Here is a 19,093-nt window from a genome sequence, read left to right as displayed (position 1 = left end):
CTGGACAAAGGGTACGGCCCCTCCCCCCCAATCTATAGGTAGTCAAAACGGGCATCTGCCCTCGAAGACCTGGCCAGGGTAGCGCCGGATGCTTCTTCCGCTCATTTCCAATATATATTGTCCATAGTTGCTGCTTCAAACCTGTATCTAGCTAGTTTTAGGGAGTTCTGTTTAGACAGCACGTCCAGATGCCCCCTGGGAGGCCGCAGATCACGTGGGCCCCGTGATCCGCCGAGTGACGTTAAATAATAAAACCAAATCACATCAAATCAAATCAAGCATCTTATGTACAGTTTAAAAAACATCGGATAAAGGTTAATGAAGCCCTATACGTATCTGAAACTTGGAGGAATCATAGTGGGGCCCTAAACTTCTCACCCCTCTCACCTGGACTCACCCCAGGTCTTAGCGTCTATTTGCCCTAAGAGCAGGAACGGGCTCAAGGCTTGCTGAACACATAGTTCGTTGATAATAATAGCTTAATTCTGGTTGGGAGAATGAATCTATATAGCCTTATCACAACTGTCTTCAGTACCTGGTGTATATATGCCGGCCCAATAACCAGACGTTCCGCTTGGTGTCGTAGCTTCTGAGCCGCGCCAGCATGACTGGAGATCTACCTCCAGTATGTGTATGGCTATAGATCATCACTAAGAGTACTCAAACATACCACTGGTCTATCACCTGGAACGCGGATAGGCCAGCAAAACAGCTTATAAATACATAGTCTGTCCGTTTTAAACCTAGCTGCAATGCATGTAAAAGAATATCTTGAGGCATAGTCTTCAACCCTAGTACAATAGTGAAGACACAAGGCGCAAACTACCTAAGCATATTTCATGGACCCTTTCTTGTTGTACTTGCAAACGGGATGCTTCGGAGAATACTCGTTAAAAGGCCGCCAAAGAACTGCTTCCTGTTTACCACGATACCGCTGTCTTACTGACCACCACGAAGAGGGGCCTCTGTCTGTGCTAGGTACCTATAAGCTCCGAATGCGCCTTTAGCCATTCGCGCCTGGTATAAGAACTAAACTGTTCATCTCGTGATTCAGCAAGGGAGAAAGTAGCTTTTCGCCTTGACAGCCGTGCTACTAACACTGTCGTGAACGTCCACAGGGTTAGACATACATTCCTAATCTACCTAGTTACTAAGTATTATAGGCTAGAAGTAAGATGAAGATAAGGGCGAATCAGGGACTTGCTTCCAACTCACTCCACCTGTTTTGATTTCCTTGGACGCTCTACCTAGGACACTCAGTTAAAGACATAGACCCCCAGCTACAACAAAGCTACCTCTGCAAAATTGAGACAAGATAAACCAGGAGCGCAGCTCGTCACAGACACAGGCTGCACACCCCTGCGGAGCAAACAGTTTCTCCTAGATTCAGAATCCACATCAAGAATACGTGATCACAACAGGCGGCCGACCGCACGGCAAATTCTGCAAATGCACCTCGACCGTCCTGCCACCCTTGGCTGTCCGCTTAGTTGCGCTGCGCGCCTCGCCCGACAGCCTCCCACCACCATAGTACTCCGGATGCAATTTGACTGCCGTCTCTTCAGGGCTCAGGTCCACCTGAACATCGCACCAGAACTCGTAGTTGTGATAGCCCACGATGACGGTGAATGTTAGGCCTGAGGAGGCCATGATCCGGAGCATGCCGGATGTCCCGCTGCCGTTCATGGTGAGGATGAGGTTAGAATGAGAGATGGACGTAGGATCATGATCGGTCCAGGTTCCGCCGTTGGCATAGTACCAGCAGGTCTTCTCGACGATTGTGAGCAACTCGTCGGTATTGTTGACGATTGAGAAGGGGAGGATGTATGTCATTTTGCTGCTAGGGTTAGCTTGGCGCTTGTAATACTTAGGAAAGTTATGCGGCAGTTATGTGGGGCGGGAGACGTACATTGACAGCGCGGGACAAAATCGGGACAGTTAAGATGAGTTCAGGAGACCATATAATCCCGTGTACGGTGAGAGGTATTAAGGCTATAGGGCTAGGACTAGAAGAGATTATATACTGCAGTAGACTACCGCAGCCAGCCACAGAAACCCTAGGTACGGAGTGGGCACGGGCACCTATCCCGGCGAAATACAAATGTGGCTGGCTGAGCTGCATCAGCCAGACCGAGCGATTTTATGTTTCCTCAGCTGGGCAACGCATGCGCAGCACGCATTGGTTCGCTTATTGGCTTCACCAATGTCTGCTCTACGCAGTGGCTGAGCTGGCAGCTTCAGCCCTCCCTCATGAACGAAGAGATGTTTGCTTCTCGTCTACCGCAGGCGCAGCCCATCGGTTCTTTATCCCTTTGCAGATAGCTGCCTTGTCCATGTATCTAGAACCTAGATACCATACATCGCAAACTGGCTATGCGCACGACTTCCGCGTATCGCCATAGCTTTATAAGCAAGGGCAAAATTGCAATAAGAAGACTATTACTCAGGGAAGAAACCCAACAACAAGCAACAAGCAATTCGACAGCTAAGGAGGCATTGCCGCGAGGTACCATTGACAAACAGAGGCGAACCACCTGGTGGATTTACTGAGGCAGCGCCTCCCCTGACCACCAAATCTTCAGTTTTTCCCATGCTTGGAGAGCCTTGACCAGGTGATCTTTCCTTCCTTTGGTGCAGCTTTGTTCCCCGGTTAGGGACCATCCATCGGATGATCTTCTGGCGTCGTGCTGTTATTTTCACCCTCAATGAAAACCGAAGCCCAGGAGGTGAGATATCTTCCATACTAGAGGCAACTAGATTGGCCTTGGAGTGAATCTTTCCATTTAGATTAACTGTCCAGCTGAAGTGCAGCGCTTGATGGGATCTTTAGTAGATATCTAAAGTTCAGGATTACAATTGCTTTGTCCGGTGAAGAAGACAGCCAAAATCGGACCGATACCGTCCTGCAGAGCCCACGAGGACTGGGGCTTTCCCGCCCAATGGACCCAGAGTCGTTATGCCCCTAAAAACGCACTCTCGGAAAAGGAAAGTCTCACAGGAACCGCTCCGAGCTGCAGTTAAAAAACATATTAACGCGCGTGGTACAGCCATGTTCCTCTCGGCAGTTGTTGGTGTTTAAAGCATGACCTGTTCCAATAGGCCTTTCTTGTGACTGGCATAACCGGTGGATAACACGCCACGGAATGCTTTCGGATTGAAAGCCCCTGATACCAGTGTAGCTCATTATACATTACCTTATCACCCGTAGAGTCTCTAACAGCTTATCGAAGAGAGATGGACATGAAAGCTAGCTATAACAAACACTGACCTTGTTGCTGAGTCTACGTCTAACCGTGAACTGAAGAGCAAGGAAGTAGAAATTGTCTACCATTCCGCCTCCTGCCCCGCATGCGGCATTTTAGACCCCAATGTCTGTTTTCGGCCCAGCGTTATACGGAACATCAATTGGGATATCATACGGGTCCGCAAGAGTATAGTTATAGAAATCCAAAGCCCGAAAAACAGTATCACCACCAACATTCAGGTGGATCTCGCCATCGCACCTCTTGAATTTCACCCAATTGGTCTTAATGCGGGCCTCGGGTCCAGCAACAATAGGGTCAAAGACTTCCTCATAGTAACTTGTCTCAATGAGGAGTTCCGTATTGCCCCGCGCGTAGTTGCCGTAGCCTGTAATGTTGCGGTAGTAGTTGTTGTACAAGTGGCCGTATTTCATGGCGTCGCCGCTGGGGTTGCGCACGTTCGTCGAGTGGAAGAAGTTGTCATTGATTGTGACTTTGGAAATCACGTTGGTTGTCCAGCCGATACCGAACGCCTTGTTGTGTTTCTCAATCAAGTTCTTGGACACGGTCACGTAGTCGGTGTCGCGGCGGAGATCAATCAGCCCGTCGCCCATTTCAGTAAGCTGGATTGCAGATGTCGTCAATATATAAACTCCATTCTTGGACGTCAGGGTAGAAGGACAGGGTCCGGCTATCAAGCTGACTACGTACGTGGTTCCCGTCGATCCAGATATTGGTCGAATTGTCCACCTGGATTGCATCATAGTCACCAACTTTCCCAGCCCAGTTATCCTTGCTGTAAGTCCCATGAATCTTCAGATTGCGGATGATGATATTCTGCTGGCTATTGATGTTGAACCCGCCCTGCTCAATGCCCGATTTGGCACCGACCCCAATGATTGTCTTGTGACTTTTCACGGGTATCTCGAAGCCAAATGAATTAGCCTTGATGATGCCGTCGACGCGGATGATCAATGGCTCTGTCATTGCCGCATACCGGACCAAGTCGTCTAGCTTACTGGCTGTTACGATTCTCCCGCCTTTTCCGCCGGCCGTACCGCCATTAAGAGATGCGAAGCCATGCGCTTCGGCATCGCACTGGGCGCAAGTCTGTGCGTTGATGAGGCCGGGTGCTGCAAGGAGTAGCGCGGAAACAAAAATACGCGCGATACACATGGCCGAGGCGATGATGTTCGAGGGGAGGAATGCTAGAAATTCACAGACCTGAATGGATATTGCTGGAAGGCGCTGTAAAGGGTAGATCTTCTGCTCTATATGCTCCAGATCTCGGTTCCAGTCTTTTTCGTGCTGGCCTGCGATGACCCCAGAATGATTTCCCCGCAAGTATTACTATTGTGGGATTATTCCTCCAATAACAACCCCAGTTAGGCCTTTGAACAGAACGCTCCAGGGAAACAGTAGGGAAGATAACTCCGCCTCCGCAATTTAGGACTTTTCGCTTGCTACCAGAGACCACTGATTTAGCCTAAGTCCGCAAAGGGGGTCATCGCACAGTCCTGGTACCGACTCAGCAATTAGTTCAGTCATCTTAGCCCTGACCCCCCAGGGTCGTTGAATGTAGATGCATTGCAATGTCAACTGTAGACCGCAGCAGATCACTAGTTGAAGAAAAACAGAGGGCCACAAAAGCTAAGCTAGACTCCTTCCGCTCGGCAACATCGCGTATACTTTCTCCTGTGGAGTTAGCCAGCACTGTGCGGGCGACGCTAAGCGTTGTCGAGATCAGCAAAATGAAATACAAAGAGAGTGTGGGGAGCCGAGGGGAAGATGCACATGCGTGGCATTGAGAGATCGTGTCTCCAAATCACCTTGAAACAGCCTGAGCTAGTAGATTAAGCCTATATTGCCTCTACGGGCCTCCTGTCTTATAATCAATTCTATTCATGGATCATCTATATCATATGCACACCACGTGTGACGGGTATCCCGTTAAGCTTATTATCTCAGTAACCAGCCTGCAGGGCAATACCGGCTGCATGGTACAGGAAATATAGGCTGATGCCATTTATTAAATGCTAGGGCTTCCGGGCCGTGTCAAAGCAGCGCGGTACTTGAGCATCTCAGTGTGTGGAAAGTCCGCGAAAAATGTTGAGGCAAGTGCAGCTTATGTCCACCAAACGGATCCAGGCAAAAGTTAATGTCTGATCCTTGCATTAGAAGTAGAAGAGTGTGTTCCTGTTGTTTGAAATCTGTTGAGTAGCAAAAATCATCAGAGTGAAACGCTCTATGTAAGCTAAGGTGGTAGAATTGCAAAGCAATGATTGAAGCTCTATCTCTGCTCTCTTTCACCAATGCTTTCTGTCATAAATAATGAATAGTATAACTAAGCTGCTTAATTCAACTACCATAGTCGTCTCACCAACATGCTTGCATTGTTCATGATAAGAAATCCTTTACTACTAAAGTCTTAGACTAGTCACTGTTGATTGTGAACGAGTTGAACTTGACCACACCATTGCAGCCCCATGCGTAAATTCCGAAGACAGTTCCTAGAACCAAAAAAAAGATAAAAAAAACATAATCAGTACGGATTCTACCACGTATTGAATGCAGGTATAGCTGGGGGTGCTCTGGGAAACATACCTGTAAAGTCATCCCCACTCATGTCGCTGCAGGGGAATGTCGCCAGCTCGACTTCTGAGCTCCATTTATTACCCACAAGGGCGCTGTACAAGAAGATATAGGTCTCATTAGATGATCTGATAATCAGGTTGAGTGCCGCAGCTCCTTCCACTGACGTAGAGCCTGAGGTGGTGTGCTCCTGAGTAGCGTGTCGGAAGATGAACGAAACCTGACAAGCAATCAAATCCACATCGATGCCTGCATATCGGAAAGGGTCTTTGTATACTACCAGCCCAGCATGGCCTTGCTTGAGCGCCGAAGCAAGCTCGATCTGCGCATTGACAGTAGACACGAGAGAGGTCTGTCTCCGGCCGACGAATGTCGGACTGCCGCTCATGGCGCCCAACTCAGTGTCCGTGGAACGCAGTGTTATTGCTGTCGACCCAGAGGAGTAGTTTTCCAGCAAGGGATCACGTATATATATTGTATGCGGCGACGATAGCTGCACTTGAGACTCCAGGCCGGATTCGCTCTGCTTGGCCCCCACAATACTGCGCGTAGCCGGCACAGTGTGCTGCAATTGAACAGGCTGAAAATTCGGAAACTCACCTTCTGGCCACTCGACAGGGACCATGTAGGTCTCGCGCCCTAGAGGGTACGAATCACCACTCTCACTGAGCTCGCGGCGCCCAAGCATAACCGCCCACCAGTTGCCCGTTGTGTCTTGTACCAGGTCAGCGTGGCCAACACAGGTTATCGGAGAGCCCGGAACTCCCGTGATCAGGGGGTTGTTTTGGTAGCCCTCAAAGGGGCCAGTGACTGCCCTGGACCGCGCCATAGTGACCTTGTGTCGCCGGTGCGTGCCACCCTCGGCGATCATCAGGTAGTACCATCCATCCTTCTTGTAGATATCTGTTCGAAGAACATCGAGTCAACCTAAGAGCGAGCTATGATCGAGAAAGCTAAAAGATGGCTATCCAGGGATTCAACTCACGAGGCCCTTCCGGGCAGTTGCCTCCCGTACCCGCCCACACATCCATGGGAGTTGTGATTAGCTTGCCCGTAGCGAGGTCAATTTCCGCCTGGCGGATGACGGTTTGTGGCTTCTTTCTGTAGCCGTGGATGAAGCTACCGGTCATGTAAACCTTGCCATCGTCGTCAAAGAAAAGATCTGGATCGATGCCGTGAAACTCAAATGGCAAGGGGTCGCTGTACGAGGCCGGGTTGGCGAGGTCGTTGCAAGTTATAAGAAAATTGGTGTTGGGTGTGAAATCGACCTCTGGTGCCATAGATGCGCTACCTGCCAGGTTGGTGCATACGATGTAGAAGGTGCCATTGTGGAAGCGCATGGTTGGGGCATAGAGCCCGCCTGTGAAAATCTCGCGCCGCTCCAGATTGTTGGCCTTGGTCGTTGCGTGCTGGAGGCTCAACTGCGATGGCCGGTTGATGGCATTGCCTATTTTCGAAACTCTTGTATCAATACGCTGGAACACCTGGGACATTTTTTCAGGACATTTCATGTTGCTCACCTACAAGTTCCCAGTTGACGAGGTCCTTAGACGTGTGGATGGGTAGCCCCGGGAAGAACTGGAAGCTCGAGGCGATGAGGTAAAAAGTATCATTCACGCGTACTATACTCGGGTCTGGATAGAAGCCCTGCAAAATCGGATTCTCGTAGGTTAGCGACATGATTCCAGGCGATGCGCAATGTGCTTGACAACGCTGAGATAAAGAGTGCAAATGCCACATCAAGCACAACAGTCGACTGCCCGGCAGTGCGTGGCTTGCCCAGGTCGCGAGGACGTCGAAAGCAGGTAAAAAAGGAAAATGAGGGTCGACATTCAGGCTGCATTGATATCGTCAATGCGACCTTGGCCATAGCCTAGACCAGCCTTGGCGCTCCTCCGCCATTTGATTCATGCCAAGCGCGCGTATAGCCATCCAGGATTGGTGCGAAAAATACTGGATCTCGGTTTACTTGTTTAGGCTGATATCTCTATACTCGGGCTGAACCCTTACCTACTTTGCATATGCGAGCGGCGGGGGAAGTCCATGACTTTGATGCCCATGTATCATGGTTTCCTGATTAAAGCGTCCTCTGCTCTCAACCGGACACAGCTCTACAACAACATCTGCATTCCAGTTTAATCTTCTCACTCGATACAGGACGTCGTTCTGCGCCAAGGGGCATATCAATATCCCGCTATTCGGCTTTCCGTGCAGCCTTATTCTGACAGAAATGGGCCCCTCCAAGCAGGTCTGGTACAACTGGTAAGTCCTTCCAAGTCGTGGGGTAGACACTTAGTCCATCCTTTTCCTTCTCCACTTCTGCGACAGCGCTTCCTTTCTAACAGTTATCTACGCCCTCCAGGTATTCTGCCCTCGTGGCGGCAGGGTGCATGATCCTTATGGGCTACGACTCAAGCGTCTTCAACTCGGTGCAGGCTTCGGAGAACTGGAAATCTGCCATGGGCTACCCTGACGCCCATATGATTGGCCTCATTAATACCGTTTACACTGTTGGCGGAATTATCACTGGATGGTTCTTGAGTGGACCTGCGGTAAGCTAGCGGAGCCCTGATGAGGTAGGGCAGAGGCGATGCTGACGCTGCATGGCAAGGCTGATTATCTAGGTCGTCGATTTGCTATGGGCCTTGGTTGCATGATCACCGTTCTTGCGACGTTTTTGCAAACCTTTCCACCCGCCAAGGGGACCCTTGCCTGCTTTATGGTTGGTCGCGTGTTCATTGGCGTCGGAACCGCGTTTGCCATCAGTAAGATTGCCAAAGTCCCGGTGTTGGCTCTCTAATCAAGTCTTTCTCAAAATCTAATCCGCACATCTTCCTTTTCAGCTGCTGGTCCCATCTATATCGGGGAAGTGACTGCCTCCGATATCCGAGGCAAGGTCATGTCCTTTTGGCAGATGTTTTTCTCAGTCGGATCGTTTATCGCGTATTGGATCAACTTTGCCTGCTCCCGGAACCGATCCAAGCTGGGCCACTGGGATTGGAAAATGGTATGTTACGGTCCGCAGATTCCTGCCAACTCCTTCATTGATTATTTTTCTTCCCGAATGGCTCTCAACGTTCCGACTGATCCTGTGACTATTAGGTTGTTATCTTTCAGCTAATGATGCCACTCGTCATCTGCTCCCAGCTCCCCTTTCTTCCCGAATCCCCACGCTGGCTGATCGCCAAGAAGGATGATCATGAGGGCGCAAAGGCTGCACTTAGAAGAGTACGATCAACTGAGGGGGAGGTTGAGGCAGAGCTTCTTAGTATTCGTGAGGCCATAGCCTTTGAGAAGGAGTCGGCCCCCCGCAAGCGCGAAGCCTACCTGGCCCTGATTAAAAACAGGGCCATCCGCAAGCGCCTCATACTCGCTTTCATCATAAACATTGGTCAGCAGCTTACTGGACAGGGCACACTGAACTCCTATTCGTCGACTATTTACCAGAAGGTGTTTACCAACGTCGATACTATCAACCTCATCAATGCCCTGAACGGCACGCTTGGCATCATTTTCACTCTCAACGCCACCTGGACTGTCGACCGGTAGGTCTCTAGGACCCCTTTCTATGCAGCGATGTCGCGGATATTCTGCTGAATGTGAGAATATTAATCCTTCCCAGGTTCGGTCGAAAGTGGCTCTTTATGGTTGGTGCCTGCGGTATGGCGATTTGTACCATGCTCATCGCCGTGGTTGGCTTGACGACACCTAATGTAAATGGTACCAAGACATACGGCGTTGGCGTCGGGATTGCCACACTGGCGTTCGCTTTTGCATTCTTCTTCAAGCCATCTTGGGGCGCAGTGGTATGGATCTACACCTCGGAGATATTCCCGATGCATGTCCGCGCCCAGGGCACCGGCATGTCCGTGCAGATGCAGGGCGTCGCCAACACCATCTTCCAGCAATTCTTCCCCATTTTCTACGCAAATGAAGGCCTGTATGTTGACACGATCTTCGTCACTGTTGGGGTTCATATACATCGCTATATGAGTCTGTCTGGCATGTGCACGTTATTCTAACGGCGTATATAAAAACAGGAAAACCTTCTTCTTCTTCATGACCACAAACATCTGCCTCGTCGCCTTCACCTACTTTATCCTACCGGAGACCAAGAACATACCTCTCGAGCAGATGGACGCCCTGTTCGGCGATGTTAACCATGCCGCAAAGGGCGCGGCGAAACTCGATGACAACCCCGATGATAATTATCTTCACGTCGCGGAGCTTGAGATGGCTCACAGGAAGCGAAATTCGGTGTAGCTGGAGTACATTGCAATGTAATTGTCTGGTCCGATATCTGTGGTCGGTCAGCTATACGGCTACCCCCATCGATGGTTGTCTCGCAACGTGCTACTACATCGCCACTGTTCTGCCAAGCGATTGCTAGAAGTCCAGCGCATGTTGAGGCACGGCTCATGATTTTGCTCAAGCCGGATAAACCATATTATCTCGCAAGAATAGCTTTCCGTCTGGTCTAAAGTTACTTTTTGTTGTTAGTCCAAATAGGTGCTGAACATCATACTCCCATGTCTATATCCCTCTAGCGTCGTGTTCTACATTTTGAAACAGGCATTCCTTGATGCAGCTGTCATTCACACCGCACCGGTTTTGCATTACAAAGGATAATCTAGCCTTGAATATATCGGGGGTCTCCTTACCTTCCCTAGTACTAGACCTTTTGCCTATCCTCATTTTTAATGCTTCACTCGCGGCAATTTTGTCAGCTGTCCATGGCCGTGGCTCTTGCCTCTCGCTCAAAAGCCGCAGGTCTGATACGAACGTGAAACTGGCTTGTGCAAGTCTAGGTCCGCATGTGGTAACAAACAAATAATAGATCCTTTATTCGAAGTCAATAGCTAACACTCAAGACAAGGCCCATCCCCGCCAGCAGCCTCTTCCACACACTGCGTACTCAGCCAATTTAATTATTTTCATCCCCGAAAAACCCCCTCCATGGTCAGAGCCTCAACTGTTGGGGTCCAGCCCTAGGGTCAGAGTTGGGGTAGGGTTACCCAACCCTGGTATTTTTGGTTCGGGGAAGTGGCACGGCCCTAGCTATAGATCAGGCAGGCTTCCGTAGCTAGATAATAGCCTGCAGTGCCTGCTAGATACCCTGGTAGTTGGACTTGTTAAACCACGGGTTGGGGCGGGTTTTGGGGTGGGTTACCTGGACAGTAAACCGCCCATGGGTTAAGCAAATAATTTAACACAACCCAATTCTTGGCGGGTCGGGCGGGTTGGGGCGGGTTTCGCGGGTCGGGTTTAACAAGTCTAGCCAAAATACATACAAAGTCTCCGTACAAAATCGCGTCAATGCGTCATGTGCAAACAAACTGACCATATTCAAAATGAAGATGCCAACGCCACGCAGACCTCTGGCACCTGTCAATACAAATAGGCCACGCGGAAATGAGCTTAGTCCGAATATCAGGGGTCATATTTGCGGTATGAGCTTAGCAGGGTGGTCTATATCGAAAATATCTGACCAGCTTGGAATCGCGCGTTCCACGGTTCAGTATACACTGGAGCAGAATTCCACATGATATGACAACGAATCGAGACCTCGAGCCGGCAGACCCAGTAAAATAAGCGCCAGAAGCAGGGCTTTGATTCTACGACTAATTAAAACCAATCCGTTTATTACATATGGAGATATTCGCCTCCAAGCCCGACTCAATGTCCACAACAGTACGATACTTCGAATGCTTAAAGAGTCAGGCTACGGGCACTGGAGGGCCAAGGAGAGGCCTCAGCTACTTGAACGACATGCCAAAATACGTCTTGAATGGGCTCTTGAACGCCGGAACTGGGATGTGGCTCGCTGGCGCGCGATTATATTCAGTGACGAATGTAGTGTTGAGATCGGCAAGGGAAAGAGAAAACGTTGGTGCTTTCGCCTCAACTATCAAGGCGAGAAATGGAAAAAGGAGAACATCAGCCCGTAGAAAAAAGGTAGAGGAATCTCTGTGATGGTCTGGGGAGCAATTTGGGGTAGTTCTCGTTCTGATATTACCTTTCTAGAGCGAGATCCAACCTCAAAACGCAATGGCTACTCTGGACGCTCATATCTCACTATTCTGGAGCAGGCGCTGCCTACAATTTGGGAGCCAGGTCTTACATTTATGCAAGATAATGCTCCTATACATGCATCTCGTTTGGCCAAAAATTGGTTGAGTGACAACGCGATTCCGGTGCTTGAGTGGCCGCCGTACTCACCTGATCTCAACCCTATAGAACATGCCTGGGCTAGGCTTAAAGAAACAGTCCACGCGCTCGATCCAGGCCTTGAGGAATATGGAGGAGGTGAAGAAGCTTTGAAAGAACGGCTTGCTAGCCTTCTGGAGCAAGCATGGCTGGAGATATCGCAAGATTATTTTAACAGGTTGGTGGAGTCAATGCCGCGGCGTATCGACGCAGTAATTGCTGCTAGTGGCTGTACACCAAGTATTGGGCGATATAAATAGTATTATTAGAATCACAAGCCATGAAAGTATCTTCCAACAAGTTTACTGGCCAATTACTACGTGAGTTGTGGCGTAATGACTATTTGAAGCGTCGCGATGATTTTATATATTTTGGTGTTCCAACCCGCTGTACGGAGACTTTTGCAGTAGAACTGTAGAGTGCCGGCGCTGGGGCTAAGCTTCCGGCTAAGCTTTACCACGTCTGGGCGCCCGCCCGCCTCGGTCACTGTCCCACAGCCAGTAATTAATTCCGATCTCATATTTGATCCTCATCCACTAGACTAGTGCTTAGCTCTGCGATGGTCAAACACCCGAAACCCCCTGGACCGGAAATTGCACCTGATCGAATGGTCCCACACTGGATCTGCCCTGCGGCATTGAAACAGGAACCTCGAGGGTCTGCTGCTTTGCTGTTGCTCCGCTTATTTTCAGAATCCTAAGCATGGAGTAAAGAATTACGTACATGGAGAGATCATTGTGGGATGTATTCACGAAGCGAAGCCTGACCTTATCAAATAGGCGGTTGGAGGGGGCAGAAGTCAGTTCATCTTGTACACCGGTGTACGCGATGAAACTATAGAACCGCGCTACGCTCATTCCAAGCACCGTGCTCATGATGAGCTCTGTGGTTCGTGCTGGCTCATGATTACAGCTTATCCTAAACACGGTGCTTGGGATAAGGATAGCAAATAGATGTCCAAAACGGAGTTTGCCGCTACCTGCAATAAATACTCGGGTTCGCGGCCTGCAAAGCCGTGACACTAATGAGGTATGTGCAGCAGCAGGCTTATCTTTCTTTACGCACGGACAGTTGACCTTAGGCAACAAATGAAATTTACCATAACCGCGCTAAAGTAGCCGGTCTATGGAGCAGGTTCAATGGTGCAGTCTGGCAAACGAGGAATTCCGTGGTATCCGGACAATATGTGTGCGAAACCGACGTCCAATCTTTTAGGAGACAAGAAATTGATTGTATATATAAATAGCCTCGTGCTGCATCCTCCAGATCTCCACTCAGCTACAAGCAAGCATCATTCCCGAGGTTCGCTCTTAGCAAAAAGCACCTGCTCTCTCTGATCGCGGCCACCGTGGCTGCTGCTCAATTGAGGCTGGGTATCTGGTTGCTCCGCCAGATATAGCTTTTCCTGGCGCCTCCTCGGACTGTAGTGCTTGGATGTACGCCAGTACTGACATTTCGACGTGTGAGGAAGTTGAGGCCAAGTATAATCACTCTCACTCAGTTTGCTACATGGGTAGGTACTTATTCCGCAAACTCTCTAGATTGACACTAATTCTGCATAAGAATCCGCTCTTGTTTGAGTTGACTGCTACCTGCGTGATTGTGTCCGGCTACGACTATTGTGTTGAGGTCAATTTCGAATCCACCACGAGCTCATTGACTACGACGACCAGCACCACCACAACCACAACCACATCAATCCCTTCCCCAACAGGAACCGACGACATTAATAGCGATGTTGCGGACTGCACCTCGTTTTACAATGTTACTAGCAACGACAACTGTACAATCATCGCCTCCTCTGCCGGGATCACACTGGCCGAATTGTACTCCTGGAACCCGTTCGTCGGTCCGGACTGCGACTGGTTTGATGACGGAATGGAGCTCTGTACCAGCATGAACAGAACGACCTCAACCTCGTTACCGACCGGATCCACAACAAGCAGCGGAAGATAACCGCAACTGGAGGCGGAGACGAAAGCTCCACGGCATCGCCCACAGAAACCACCTCATCCGGTAATGGCATCACGACCAGGATATTGGGTTCCAGCTATTTTGCTTTTTCGAATACGCGGAAATGGTGTCTACGCGGGAATGGTGCCTGGAATAAAGATGAGGTGTTACGCTGGCCCATCCCAGACGTACTGGCAACATAACGGTCAGCTCCTTTTGCTCAACATTCGAAGGCTCGGAAAACGCGAAGAATCGGGTAGACCACAAGAAGGAGACGAACTGCTTCTTTGTGCCAGACTGGTCCTTCGTGGGAGCCAGGGCCACGAGGGAACAGGCTGATGGAGTCGCGGATGGTCTCTTCAGTTGGGCAGCCTGGCCGTATGGACCAGTTGACATGGACACTTATACCGATGCCTCATATCAACTCATATCAACTATACCTCGGCGGAAAGCCTTAAATGATGCCGGTTTCGCCCTGGTTCTCTACCAACATGCCGGGCTATGACAGAAACTGGCTGAGGCGCGGCGATGGGTAAGTCAGAGAGAGTCTGGTGTTTGGACTATGCAAGTTGTAGCTCAAGTTTCCATCCTCGTGATTGTGACAGAAATGTTGCCCAGCTGGGCTCTGTTGTGTGGGTGTGGTTTGCATAACCGAAAAGCAGGAACGGAATCGACAGTCCCTTGTCCACGACAAGCCCTCATAGTGTACCATCTAGGTTGATACCCCCGACAAACCGATTGTCAACCAGTATTGTCTGCGCTGCTGTTGCTCCGCCGAGGGAATGACCAAGGATCGTTACTCGGTCAAGAAACAGTAGATGCGCATTTCCCTGTGGCAATGGGAATATGTCTCTGATTACTTTTTCGTCCTGCATTTAGTCAAGTAAAAATAACATGTCCTCAACACGAACGTTCATTGCTGAAACAAATTCTATTTCGGTACTGGTGTTTGCAAGGATTCCGAGAACCGTTCGGCCATCGGGATATTCTACGATATCAGCATCGTACGGGTGATCGACGGAGACCACAGCAGATCCGTTACTGGCGATGTCTTGTAGCAACAATGTGTACATCAGTCTTGAGGTTGCCAGTGCCGGTGAGAAAAACACTACTGGGTAATCTCCGTCATGACTGAAAGGCATTTGCTGCTGCTGTGGCTGAGCCTGGATGCAAAGGGACTCGAACGTTCCTGGAGGTAGTCCAAAAGACTGGAAACTGCATCTTCATACCTGGCCGTTGCATTTGGGATGTAAGATGCAGAGGGTACACTTCCGCAAATGACAGGTATAAAGGTGGTGACCATGATAGAACGTTTACCTCCTCTTGGGTCATAAGGATTGGTTTGAGATGTGTCAACTAGTTCACTTGCATGAAGCGTGACGTCGCATGGTCCGGTGCTTGGAAGGAGAGGGGCGATTGCCATTTGCCCGAGGCTGATGAGAAGAAAATAAATGGAGCATAGGATGGCCCGAATCATACTGGCAGTCTTCTGATAGTGAAGATGAAAAAAGGACATGGATACTATATGATAGAAGTATCAGCGGAGTCCAACCGCGAACTATCCTGTACTTATACTTGACTGCTCCGAGACATTGGCTGATGACCCAGTTCCAATCTAGTTGATGCTTGATTGGCGAGAGGGTCATAAGCCAATTCCCCTTCAACCGGTGGGTCCAGACGTTCTGTTGTAGACCTCCAAAGAAGCCCGGTCGTCGTTGTGGTAACATTAGAGTTCTAAGCTCATATATAGCCTACAAGCCAGTACGTAGAGGAAGACAGTTTGAAGTGAGCGTAGGTAGGTACCGCTTGGTACGTAACCAAAGAGAACGGTAAGATAAATTCCCTCTTCATGGCGTATGAGGCATTTAAAGGCGTTTGCGCTATTTTTCGCCATTGGCTTATATCATCGGGCTGTCTTTTCGAAGGATGTTCACTACATGTGGATATACTAGCGAGACCAACGATGACGGCCACTGGACGGCCAGGGTAATTCGCGACCAGGCAACCGAGAGCGCATTTCTGCGACGCCGGGGCTGTGCTATGTAACTCCAGAGGCAGGCGGACGGAGCGGGACATGCAGTACCAAAGGAATAACAACACATTGTAGACATGAAGGAGACCAGCAGGCTTAGAAAAGAGGAAGACGTATTACCAGAAAGAGACGATAGTTTTTGTAGCATGGTGCATAATCACTGCACCCTTTGGGAGAAAGCAACAGTATCAACACGAAATACCCAGGATGCCGCTGTAGCCTAAATCAACCCAAGTGGTTTCTGTTTCTAGGTGACATCCATTGTGTTGTTGATACCCATATATGCTCAAAGGGGGAAAGGGCGGAATGATTTACTGTATCGACTACACAAACATAGCCTACTAAGAATCGGACGCCATCTGACGATTGACTATCTATCTTGCTGACAATAGATCTCTTCTTCAGTCTTTCTCGATACTTGATAGATACAACAAGGGGCGGCATCCAGGTGTCCTGCAACCCTGGTATATGGCCCAGCCAAAGCAAGGGGGCCGGCCGCAAAGGCTAGGTCATGGGTATTACCTTTATCATGTGTAGGAGTAACTACCTAGAGGTAAATAATAGTCTAAGTCTATTAAGCCACTTGGATACTGGCTCGATCAAGGTAGAGGGACCTCGCTGGAGCGAGGGCTGCCATTTGCTCTGTAGTAGGTTAAAATTACCAGCTAGTAAGATTAGTGAAGTAAAGAAGGAGTCAAGGAGCGTAATAAGTCCTGTACAGCCCTGTTGGCCTGATTAAGGATGGTAACCTGTGCTTTCCATGCATTTGAAGTGCGATATTTACTGAACCAACCGTTGCACTGGACTGCTCGTATCCTTCCAGCACAGACCAGCTGTCCCAGATAAGCTCAACTGTCATGCAGGCGGGCCACATGAGCCAGATTCCAACCATCGGTCCCCACAGTCTACGGCTTGTATCGTCGCGAAAGAATTTTCTACACCACTCGGAATGAGTCTTCCTGGCAGATTTTTCGGGCTTGGACATGGCCGTTCTGGGACTATGGCCGGTCGCATGAGGAAAGGCGCTAGCTCTAGGCCTGTATTTTAGGCCTATCCCTTGCCTAAGTTGACAGGTAATATCATTCTGCTCTGTTCTTGCTTCTTGCATAACGCTGTGTCAAATCTGCACCAAAGTGACCCTGACGCCAGCTCTGCTGATATTAAAAAAGGACAAACCTCCGCTGCTCCAGCCGTTACCTTCGGCCCCGATGAGCGCGATGGCAGTCGCAGTTTGCGTCTTTGACTGGGCCGGCAGCTATCGCGTGGAGAGAGCACAGAAAGAGACTTCTGACTACGTGCTACTCCTTCTCTCAGCCGGACTGTTGTTTTCCAGCGAGAGATATATTTCCCTCCTAGCCCATTCCAGATGCCAGTTTCTGATTTTCTGACATCTACAGGATTACCACAGCCTAGTAAGCTCTACCTAGATTGATCCTCGAATTCACAACCATGGCCGAAGTCTGCATCCAGTCCTATGGCGGCCACGCCTTTCTACACGCCAAAAGCTGGCTCACCAACAACAGCCAGAAAGATGGACATTCGTTGAGTGGAGAATATGTTAATCTATCTCTTTACCACCCGCAATCCTGACTTGAATTATCCACCCACGTAACTCTAGTATACGAAGCCCATGCTAACATACATTTACCACCCCCAACCAATCGCCGGAATACGCGGCATCATTGACAGCGATATCACTTTCACTATGCGTTACGATGGGGACGCGGCGAAGCTCTACCAAGTCAGCATGCGGCGGGGCTCCGAGAAGTGCGCCTACATCGACGGGCACCAAGCCGCGGAGCTCGATACGGAGGGGCAGGCGATCCGCCAGTACCGTGAGTTGACAAACTATATCAATAAACTTTTGCGATGAGAGTGCGCAGAAGTGGTTTATGCGTGGTGTCAGCCTGGCGGTGGAATTTTGACTGAGCCATAGATGTGTTCTGATAGGTTGAGATGGACTGCTCTGGTTGAATACAAGTTTGTTGAGTATGTTCATAATACAGGCCTACTGCAGTCTGATTCTTGAGTAACGTAGTCTGTACCAATTAAGTCTCACCAGGCGAGAGGCTAGACATTTTTTGAGAGATATTGCAATAGAATTACAACGTAAGAAACCTCATTGACCATAAAGATATGTATTTTGACCTCCCTAGAAAACCTGTCAGACGGCAAAATACATATATATACTATGAAGGACAGCTACGAAAGTAATCCTTGAGCTTTGATCAGACAATGGAGGAATATAAAGGCACTCTCCTTGGAGGCTCGAACATCCAAGTTCACCTTGATGGAATCAGCTAAATGCTCGCTCCTTTCTAGGCTGTGATCATAATCGCTTATGCTGAAGTCATGACCTTGACCTATTACCTTGATATCTAACACAAATGTGCTGGACGCCTACTGTTTCATTTCCATAGACCAGTATTTCAAAGACATTAAGCAGGTTTTCTGGGACATGCAAAATCTGCTCTCTTGTGCAGTGGGGATGCGAGTGAGCGGCAAGGGCTTATCTGTCAGCATAAGAGGGTCTATACAGCCTCATCATGCTATTTTATCTCAATGGCTCGCCTAAATGTCAGCTGTATATTGACCCTGTTTATTACAAAGCAACCATAATTTGGACTGGGCAGATGGGCACGTCAAACGTTGTAAGCAGCATTGGGTGAATGAACAAATGGATAGAGCCGCCTATGAATTGTCACAAACCAATGCCAGCGCTAGGTGACGTTATCGCGCTGGATCATCGGAACGACTCACCTCTACGGCCTAAATATGCGATATGCCAGGAAATCGGCGCCATCTCGCTGGCTTATTCCGATCACGGATTAAGTTGTCCGATAAGCCAGGAAGTCAGCGCCACTATGAGTTTAACCGGCAGTCATTTCCTACTGGGATCCGGACCACTGAGCCGAGTCCGGCGATATTGCTTGGAGAGTAACAATCAGCAGCGCCGATGGCTATATAAAGACCTTCCTGCCCATCATGTAACTAGAATTTCCAAGCAATCCTTTCAGAACGAATTCAAGTCTTCTATTGGTCGATCTCCTATGGTCATCGCTACGTT

General features: G+C 49.4%; 5 protein-coding genes across 5 annotated transcripts; 1 reads left to right on the top strand and 4 right to left on the bottom strand.

The window, feature by feature from the left end:
* Positions 1 to 1,209: 1,209 nt before the first annotated feature.
* BDW70DRAFT_144840 (uncharacterized protein) lies at positions 1,210 to 1,955 on the bottom strand. Its single transcript, XM_073738325.1, has 2 exons — positions 1,910 to 1,955; positions 1,210 to 1,837 (listed from the first exon to the last, which is right to left on the bottom strand). The coding sequence occupies exon 2, from the start codon at positions 1,831 to 1,833 to the stop codon at positions 1,399 to 1,401; it is 435 nt and encodes a 144-aa protein (XP_073591299.1). The 5' UTR covers positions 1,834 to 1,837; positions 1,910 to 1,955; the 3' UTR covers positions 1,210 to 1,398.
* A 1,403-nt stretch (positions 1,956 to 3,358) lies between these two features.
* Positions 3,359 to 4,418, bottom strand: BDW70DRAFT_164454 (pectate lyase family protein; the record flags this gene model as incomplete). The annotated part of the gene is made up of 2 exons (XM_073741478.1): positions 3,359 to 3,865; positions 3,954 to 4,418. 2 exons carry the CDS (start codon positions 4,416 to 4,418, stop codon positions 3,359 to 3,361), a joined length of 972 nt encoding a protein of 323 aa, XP_073591298.1.
* A 1,257-nt stretch (positions 4,419 to 5,675) lies between these two features.
* Positions 5,676 to 7,514, bottom strand: BDW70DRAFT_164453 (putative xylosidase/arabinosidase; the record flags this gene model as incomplete). The annotated part of the gene is made up of 4 exons (XM_073741477.1): positions 5,676 to 5,752; positions 5,847 to 6,737; positions 6,820 to 7,281; positions 7,355 to 7,514. The coding sequence occupies 4 exons, from the start codon at positions 7,512 to 7,514 to the stop codon at positions 5,676 to 5,678; spliced, it is 1,590 nt and encodes a 529-aa protein (XP_073591297.1).
* A 550-nt stretch (positions 7,515 to 8,064) lies between these two features.
* On the top strand, positions 8,065 to 10,097 carry BDW70DRAFT_165962 (general substrate transporter; the record flags this gene model as incomplete). The annotated part of the gene is made up of 7 exons (XM_073741868.1): positions 8,065 to 8,096; positions 8,197 to 8,386; positions 8,446 to 8,599; positions 8,678 to 8,841; positions 8,937 to 9,379; positions 9,457 to 9,774; positions 9,875 to 10,097. The coding sequence occupies 7 exons, from the start codon at positions 8,065 to 8,067 to the stop codon at positions 10,095 to 10,097; spliced, it is 1,524 nt and encodes a 507-aa protein (XP_073591296.1).
* Positions 10,098 to 13,164: 3,067 nt separating this feature from the next.
* On the bottom strand, positions 13,165 to 15,471 carry BDW70DRAFT_154168 (PAF acetylhydrolase family protein; the record flags this gene model as incomplete). Its single annotated transcript, XM_073739782.1, has 5 exons — positions 13,165 to 13,294; positions 14,556 to 14,674; positions 14,726 to 14,863; positions 14,906 to 15,172; positions 15,211 to 15,471. The coding sequence occupies 5 exons, from the start codon at positions 15,469 to 15,471 to the stop codon at positions 13,165 to 13,167; spliced, it is 915 nt and encodes a 304-aa protein (XP_073591295.1).
* Between the last annotated feature and the right edge of the window lie 3,622 nt (positions 15,472 to 19,093).

Source organism: Aspergillus foveolatus (assembly GCF_047715535.1).
Source record: "Aspergillus foveolatus strain CBS 279.81 unplaced genomic scaffold BDW70scaffold_109, whole genome shotgun sequence".
NCBI classification, from domain to species: domain Eukaryota; kingdom Fungi; phylum Ascomycota; class Eurotiomycetes; order Eurotiales; family Aspergillaceae; genus Aspergillus; species Aspergillus foveolatus.
Note: the sequence above shows the minus strand (reverse complement) of the source record. Positions and strands in the feature narration are given on the sequence as shown.